Genomic DNA, 8926 nt, shown 5'->3' with positions numbered 1-8926 from the left:
TAAGTACACACAGCAATAGCCCTGTTTGATACATACACATACATACATACATGTCGGATCAAGCATTCTGTTACTATCTGACTTACTGGTTTTCGCCTTGTAAAAATCACCTGATCAAGCGTACCGATTACCCGACTACAAGTTAAGTTGGAGAGGTTATGGAAGCGTTTCGTTACATTTCCCCTTCGTGATCTGAGTTCAAGAACCATTCAGTGATGAAAATAATGTCATGCAGAAAACAAGTCGTTTACTTTCTCCATGACAACAAAAGTGCAGAGTCTGTTTTAGTCAAAATTTTATCCTACTCGTGATTATGGGTTGTTCTTCGACGGATTCCAGGAGGGACACTCATCTGAAAGCCGCCCTCATTGATGTTTTTGTCCTAATCTAAGATGTAGCGCTTTATCCATTAAATACGCTGTGCTGTATTACCTTCCTAGCTTCCACTCTACCCTAGTGATCTTACCTAGAGGATGATTTCGTTTCATACCCGTGGAAGATTACTTCAGAGTGAGTTGAAGTTACTGTTAGTGAGGCTTTTACCTCTCCGAGCAATTCCTCTAGGTCGTGAAAAAGCCGCTTAAGTATATCATTCAGGAGTTGCGCTGCTATGTTAGAGACAGATGCTTAGGATTTTATCGTCCTTCACATCCATGCAAGGCTAAAAATATGCGTCTTTGCGGGTCGCCCAGTTGGGTTGTTCAGTGTGTCTGCAATGCTCCTAGAACAGGTTGCGTTATCATGTGACCATTCCCTGCCATTTTGTCACATTGGCGCCCTGCTCTCTGGATCTAGCCGCCACGAAAAATCTTTTGACTTTCTCGTAAAAATTTGGATAAGAAAAGACATTGCTTCGTCAGTTGATATATAAATAGTGGTATATTTAGAAGCAACATTTTTTTTCACTTTATATGTGACAAACGGTCGGAAGAAGAAAGTCGGGTAGTCTCATATACCGGGTTCTGAAATAACTAATAATTGACAGATAGGTGTAGCAGAATGGTAAAGTGAGTGGGTACAGAGGATCAGTAAACAGTGGGCACAGTGGGCACAGAGGACCAGAGGAACAGAGGGCACAGAGAATTAGTAGTACAATGGAAAAGTAGGAACAGAGGACCAGTGGGTACAGAGGACCAGAGAAACAGTGGGCACAGAGGACCAGTGGAACAGTGGGTACAGACCTGTACAGTACTGTACCCACTGGTCATCTGTCCCTGCTGTTCCTCTGGTCCTCTGTTCCTACCGTTCCTCTGGTCTTCTGTTCCCACTGTTCCTCTGGTCCTCTGTACCCACTGGTCCTCTGTTCCCACTGTTCCTCTGGTCCTCTGTACCCACTGATCCTCTGTTCCCACTGTTCCTCTGGTCCTCTGTTCCCACTGGTCCTCTGTTCCCACTGTTCCTCTGGTCCTCTGTACCCACTGTTCCTCTCACCCACTGCTCCTCAGGTCCACTGTGCCCACTGGTCCTCTTACCCACTGTTTCTCTGGTCCTCTGTACCCATTGGTCCTCTGTTCCCACTGTTCCTCTGGTCGTCTGCACCCACTGGTCCTCTGTGCCCTCTGGTCCTCTGTACCCACCGGTCCTCTGTTCCCATTGTTCCTCTGGTCCTCTGTACCCACTGGTCCTCTGTTCCCGATGTTTCTTTGGTCCTCTGTGCCCACTGGTCCACTGGTCCACTGGTCCACTGGTCCACTGGTCCACTGGTCCACTGGTCCACTGGTCCACTGGTCCACTGGTCCACTGGTCCACTGGTCCACTGGTCCACTGGTCCACTGGTCCACTGGTCCACTGGTCCACTGGTCCACTGGTCCACTGGTCCACTGGTCCACTGGTCCACTGGTCCACTGGTCCACTGGTCCACTGGTCCACTGGTCCACTGGTCCACTGGTCCACTGGTCCACTGGTCCACTGGTCCACTGGTCCACTGGTCCACTGGTCCACTGGTCCACTGGTCCACTGGTCCACTGGTCCACTGGTCCACTGGTCCACTGGTCCACTGGTCCACTGGTCCACTGGTCCACTGGTCCACTGGTCCACTGGTCCACTGGTCCACTGGTCCACTGGTCCACTGGTCCACTGGTCCACTGGTCCACTGGTCCACTGGTCCACTGGTCCACTGGTCCACTGGTCCACTGGTCCACTGGTCCACTGTTCCTCTGGTCCACTGCACCCACTGGTCCACTGTGCCCACTGTTTAATTATCCTCTGTACCCATTCACTTTACCATTCTGCTAAATCTATCAGTTAATTATAAGTTATTTCAGAACCCGGTATATAAAGTCAGGCAAGTCATTAATTCAGGAAAACATTGAAACAAAATGTTTTTCTTTGAAGATTGTGAAACTTTTGAGCAGACTGACGTTTGTTAGTATTTCTGATTTATTGATGTTATCGCGAATCCAAACGTCCTCTCTCTTTTCATCGAAATCAGTTGATGCAAAATGGTTTTGCAGTCTGGTATTTCGTTGACCTCTTTCCTTTCCGTTTTAGTTTATTCTTATTTAATTCCCCTCTAAAAAAATCAATGCAACACAAAAATTGTGAGATATTCCTGTCTTTATTTTTTTAGTTTCTTCTCCGTAGATTGGAGAAACTTCGGACCTGCAGATTAAGAAATCATCGAATAGAGTTTTGCTGTGTAGTGTTTTCTAATTAGATCTGAATAAAATCACTTGATTATGAAAAAGGATCGCTCGGGAAAGCTAAGTTTGGAAGAAACTACATACCACACAAGGTGGTCTAAGTTTAATAAGGGAAATATTCAAGAATTACGCTTTGCTCTCTGTTCATTAAGTAGTTGGATACCGTTATCAAATCCTCGAATAATCAAGAACTGAAAGCTAAGACTAAGAAAGAAAACTGAAATGTTTACGTACAAGCATAACGACAAGTTTACAGCCAAATCACACAATTTTTCACATGTTCCAGCTTGCGCGACCTGGTATGAAAAGACTCATATCTTAACTTGCTGAAACCTAACAGCTCAATAAAATCTCGAGCCGTCTAAGTCACCATATTCCAAAATAAAATAAAACGCTAGACCACGCAGACTATCTCCAGGTCAACACAACTCGATATCAATGCGATTACGAGAAACAAAATTCGACTCCATGGTAACTTAAAGTTTTTGGAAGACTTAGTAACTGCTATCAATTCGATAATAAAATAAGAGAATGCGAAAATCACCAACTTATACTTTATCGGTCAGCTTACTGGCTCGAAGGCTTTTCTTTGTCTCGAATGATTCGCTTAATCGTGAATCTTTCAGGCGCAGATGTTCCAGATGGCAGAAGGGACTCTTCAATGCTTCGCTGACAGTTGTGATGCTATTTCGACTGATAATGTTTCTTCCCAAGTCAAGACGACCCAGCTTGCAATGAGGACTTCTAAATGTATGTGGTAAGCCAGCGATGCCCTCATCACCAATGTCATTTGAATCCAGCACCAAAGTTTGGAGTTTGTTGCTATGAATCCTGAGAGCAGACAACAATTTTGCAGCTCCTTCATCACCAATATGGTTACCTTCAAGGTTTAAACACTGTAAACAGTTGGGCTTTCTGATTGCTGCTGCTAAACATTTGCAGCCCTTACACTGAATTTGATTGTGGCTCAAATCAAGTTCTCGTAGGCCACAGTTTGGACTACTCAGGCTTTTAGAAAGACTTTCTACTCCGCTGTCATCGATGAGGTTGGAGCTCAAGTTTAGAATGATGATCCTGCATTCTAAGGAAGTTAGAGCCTCTGCTATTTTCTCTGCTCCAGCGTTTGTGATGTTGTTACCAGCGAGGCCTAAACGTGTGATTTGATTATGCAAACAGTTTAGCACCTTTAAGCAATGGATGACTCCCTCGTCTTGTATTTTGCAGTGGTTCAACTCCAGACACTTTAACTTGCAGTTTGTATCCATGAAACAAGGCAACAGTGCTTCTAATCCCACTGACTCAACGGTATTTCCACTCAGATCAAGTTCCTCTAAATTCTTTAACGTATGAAATATCGAGATGAAGGAATGAACGCCTCTCATACCAATGTTGTTCCAAGCAAGATTAAGCGTGCTTTGTCTAAATGAAGCCAAACACATCACTCCGTCGTCTCCAATATCGTTCCAGGATAGATTCAACTTAGTGATTTTACCATTTTCGTTTTGGAGAACTTTTGATAGATGTTCAACGCCTTGACTACAGATCTCATTACAGCTCAGGTTCAACTCTTCTAAACAAGTGTTTGACTCAAGTGCTAACGATAACTTTGATACACCATCGCTTGTTATGTAATTGTCAGCTACGTTTAACGTCTTCAGTCTACACTCCCTTTTCTTAAGAGCTTCAGTAAGTTCCTTAAGTCCCTCATCACCCAGAACGTTGCCTTGTACATTCAAGTCTTCTGTTGGGCCCTTACCAGGAAGCAATAATTTCTGCGTGAGTTGACGTGCGCCCATCACGCTGATTGTGTTATCCGATAAATCTACACTACTAATGGAAGCGAATGGTGACGTCCCTAACACATTTGCGAGAGCGGAGCATTCTGCAACTCCAATCTCACAGCCAGAAAACTCAACGATAGGGATCATCTTGCTCGCCACCTCACGTGAGATCTTTTCATCCTTTATCTCGGCCGCACATTTCAACATTAATAGCTGAAGTTCTTTTTGCCTTCTCTTGTCTTCAGATTGAGACACACTGTACAACCCTTTGACGAGATCAATCATTTCTTTCTTTTTTCGGTCTGAGGCCTGTGAATCACAAAATTGCAGACCGCAAGCAAACTGAAGCACTTGGTCTCGCTTTCTCGAACTGTTATTCTTTACTTGCTCCACTAACTTCTTTAGCCTTTTTAATGACCTGTCGGACACAACAAAGTAGGCTGCGAGAAATTCCCGAAGAAAGTCGCATCGGAAAGTGAACTGCACCTTTTCGGAGTCATCTGTTTGTCTCGTTCTTTTGAAGTAACGCGGAATTGCTTCCTCAGATAACATGGAGCGAAGGTAATCAACGTCAAACACAGTCATTTCCTCATCAATACTCTGCATTGCCAAAGAGCAGACTTTTGTGTCAATTTCTTCCAGGTTATGAAGAGCAAACTGCTTTTTTGAGGATGTTTTTCGCTGGGTGAGACCCTGCGTAGGAAAGCTTTGAGTTGATGTCGTAGCAGTTTCCGGTGGTGACCTTGAGTCTTCTGAAGAGGCCTCTACAACATTTTGTGAGCTTGGTATGTGTGTTTCTATTGCACTCAGGCTGGTTGGCTTCCTGGTAGTCTGTTGCAAGCAGGAAATCATTTGTGCTATGCCAATATAGAGTTCGGTGATGGTTTCAGGGAGGTTCCCTGCGGTCTCTGGCACAACTGCGCCATTGGAGCCTCTTAACCATTTCATGAGAGTGCAAATGTAGAAGCAATGTAGTGGAACACAACATATGGAAAGTGTGTTGTCTGTCAAATTCTCTTTCAACCTGGCAGTGGCCAACTCGTCGTCTTCACAATCGTCACTGTTTGAGAAATACTTCTTAATGTACCCATTGATTTCACTCGGAGAAAATCCCATGAGTTCTGTTTGACTTGCAACGCCGAACAAATCTGCAACACTGTTCTCTGTAAGCCTAGACAAGGTTAGAACTGTTGCACCCTTTAAGATTTTTCCAGTCACAAGTTTCTTCAACAAGGCTGAAAAGGGCATTTTTTCTTCAAAACTATCGGCGAAGTCAGATTCCTGGCATCCAGATTTTGGTTCGCAGACGTTGTCAACCACGATTAGCGTCGCCTTGGGATTTCTTTTCACAAAATCAAGGAGGTCTTTTGGAAGATCTAAAGAAACCTGGCGGCGGATTAAATCCTCGAACGAAATTCCGTCGCCAGGAGAGTCTTCCAGAGCTTTAAAATCGAAGCAAAGCAGAATCTTGATGCGTGACGTGAGTGACGACTCTTCCTTTGCCCAGCCTCTGACGATTTTTTGAGCTAAGGTGGTCTTTCCCATTCCTGCCTTGCCTGTTATCGAAATACTCCCAAAAGCCTCCAGACTCTCTGAATTTTTTGCAGCTAAATATTTGTTTGCCATAGTTTTGGGGCATTTTACCCCTGACAACACTGGTCTTGTAAACATATCGTCCAGTTTCAAGGCATCGACGTTGTCAAGGGGAGAACTGTCGATATATTCTGTTTTCGTCGAGTAAATATTCCTCATGTCAACCAGATATTCTCTTAAAGGGCTAACATATTCGCAAGAAGGCTCGCGATACTCACACACCTCGCTCAAGTGGAGGCGAAACAAGCCAAACTGTTGATCCGTTGGCATAACACATGTACACCAACAGCCATTATCAAGGTGTTCTTTCCGTTGGTTTGCATCTCCAATGAAGATTGTTCTACTTCTCGACCTTGTGAGACTCAACAGGAATATGAATTCAAGTAGAGAGAACAATGTTAGCACCACAATAACTAGTAAGACTGTGGTCTGCAGGGCAGATTTCGCTGTTCGAAACTTATCAACACAGGTGATACTTGCATCTTCCAAGCCGGGAACGACACAGTTTAGACGAACTGGGAACGTGTAAAAGACAAGGGAGATGTAAACGAAAAACATTATAACGTTATAACAAAGTCTTACAAAGAGTTGCAAGCAATAAACGGCGTAAAGACCACATAATGGTGTTGTGTTTTTTCTCCTGCGGAATCGCCAAAGCCTGGGAACAATGTAAAGAGTGTAAATTAACAAAATGGCAAAATAAACGCCACCATATATTCTTATGAAAGGCCGTTGCATTTTCAAAGCGGGGCTGTCACTGTCAGGACATTTCACATCAAGATACTCTGTTGTGCCGTTGCAAATAAGGTAATTGCCTCGAGAATATAGTACTTCCAATCCTATTAAAGTTGCCAAATACGAAACGAACCATACACCAACTTGAAGCTGCCCAAAGTATGTTTGAGACTTCCAGATCAGAAGGATAAGCTCCCTTGTTTTGCTTCCCATGGTTCCTCCAGTCGTTGGTGCAATTTTCTTCTTAAAAGGAAATTTAAATGATTTGTTTGTTAGTATTCTAAAATAACATCGTTGATTAAACTTTTGTCACATTTTACGCGGACGAACAATCTCAATAATATGTCGGCGGAATTTTGACGGCTTATACGAATTGAAATCGGTTCTCAAGGATCAGTCAGGTTTACGAAAGCTCTCGGCAAAATATGAGATCGCAACACACTAGCTACTCAATTATCTGGCAACTCTTATCAGTGTCCTTTTTTCACTTTTTCCTGTCGAAAAATACAATTTGAACTTACCATTTGAACTTTAAAGTTGGGGCGAAGGGCCTCTTTGAAATTAATATCAGGGATGGTGGGGAGGGGGAGGGGGAGGGGGAGGGGGAGGGGTCTTTAAGACGACCCTTCTGCAGAACAATCCGAAAATTCCTTTTAAGTCTGAGTTTCCTAACTGCTTTCTGTCCCTTCTCAACAGGCCTTCGAAAATTGCGTTCCAATAATAGGTCACCAAAGTGGTCGTTACGCTTGGTCAAGCTTAGTATGTCACGCGAGTCAAAATAAATCTTGTTTGCGCATAATCGTTTTGACTCAGTTGGAAAACAGGACATCACGTAATCAGAAATTGGCGACAGCTTTGAAGCTGTGTTACACGTCTTTTCCTTGTGTCTATACATGATACATATACCTCTTTCAGGCATGTGGCTTATGTGTCTCTATGCTCTAAAACAATTCTAACAACTAATCAAGAAACAAATTTTTAGTAACGTGATCCAGCTGGGATTGACATTTCTGCATAAAATGGCTTTGTTTTAATCTAAACTTTTTGATGGCGTAGCTCGATGCACCTCTTAAAATCGTCAAATAAAAGCTGATGAATAAACTGAATACACTTCAATTGAAATTCATGATAAAGAATCTGAAATATATTTTGATGTACAAACGCGGCGCATAGTAAAATTTGGACTGACTTTGCTAGTGACGATTACGAAGATGCCTCTTTCCGCAATTTGTTGTGTGATGGATTCTGGAAATCACAACGGTCCTTAGAAAATGGCAGCGAAGTACATTTTGAAAACAATATGTATGACTTAATATAAGTTAGGTGCAGTGAATGTTTCTAAGGGAGACGCGTTTAAAGCATACATGTATATAATTAGTTCCCACTTCTATAGCCCCGTAGTCAGCACACTACGGAAACTAAACAATATGGCAAGTTATTCTTCGGCCAAAAATGCGAAACTTTTTAAGCTTTCACTGAGAGACATTTCTTTTAATGTAACATAGCTATACGAAATTGATTCAGTGTTTTCTTACCAGACTCGTGCTTCTGTTTCGTCTTCGACGTCTTCGTCGGGTTGTCAAATGTGAAAAGCTTTCTGATGCTGTGAGCGATCTAAATCAACATGGCGTGTTATCTCTTGCTTTTGAATTCTTTTGTAATGGCGGAGAAAAAGACAAAACAGTGAAGAAATCAGCTTGAGGACAAGAAAGCTAACAAATCCACTAGGTTCATCATAGAAACAGCACGAGCGTTCATTCTTATTACCATAAAGCTGTCAGTCGATGACCTTTGAAATTGATGGTTTATTTTGGAAAAGCGCCTGAAGGCTTGACAGGCAAACGATACGAATCGAAACCGACAACTGTCTGGTCACATCCGGCTCAGGGAACCTACTTGCTTTAAACTTGAAAATCCACTTTCAGAGAGTGTTTCTCTCCTTCGACCCATACTGTAAAAGTATCATAGCTGTTTAAAAAATGCTTTTAAGAATCTACTGTGAAACAAAATTGAGCCTTTTGTAGTCAGAATGGAACGTCTGTGACTCAGTGAAATCCTATTTTAAAAAACAATAAACGCGAGAGGTCACAAGATTGTTCTAAGGTTTTGTTTCAACTGATGTCTGTCAGCATTAATCTCTAGAATGTAAACAGTCAAATGAAATTAAATTTCTCT

General features: G+C 42.8%; 1 protein-coding gene across 3 annotated transcripts; it reads right to left on the bottom strand.

The window, feature by feature from the left end:
- Positions 1–2145: 2145 nt before the first annotated feature.
- LOC113667633 (NACHT, LRR and PYD domains-containing protein 3) lies at positions 2146–8672 on the bottom strand. 3 transcript variants are annotated; one of them, XM_027183484.2, is made up of 4 exons: positions 8287–8509; positions 3214–6994; positions 2877–2938; positions 2146–2237 (listed from the first exon to the last, which is right to left on the bottom strand). In XM_027183484.2, the coding sequence occupies exons 2-3, from the start codon at positions 6962–6964 to the stop codon at positions 2916–2918; spliced, it is 3774 nt and encodes a 1257-aa protein (XP_027039285.2). In that variant the 5' UTR covers positions 6965–6994; positions 8287–8509; the 3' UTR covers positions 2146–2237; positions 2877–2915. The 3 variants fall into 3 exon arrangements, with proteins under 3 accessions (XP_027039285.2, XP_089042241.1, XP_027039283.2); XM_089186115.1 differs by lacking the exon at positions 2146–2237 and adding an exon at positions 8519–8672 and having other exon boundaries at positions 2539–6994; positions 8287–8403; XM_027183482.2 differs by lacking the exon at positions 2146–2237 and having other exon boundaries at positions 2539–6991.
- Positions 8673–8926: the final 254 nt, after the last annotated feature.

Source organism: Pocillopora damicornis, chromosome 10 (assembly GCF_964200805.1).
Source record: "Pocillopora damicornis chromosome 10, jaPocDami1.2, whole genome shotgun sequence".
NCBI lineage: Eukaryota > Metazoa > Cnidaria > Anthozoa > Scleractinia > Pocilloporidae > Pocillopora > Pocillopora damicornis.
This window is presented reverse-complemented; position numbering and strand designations above follow the sequence as displayed.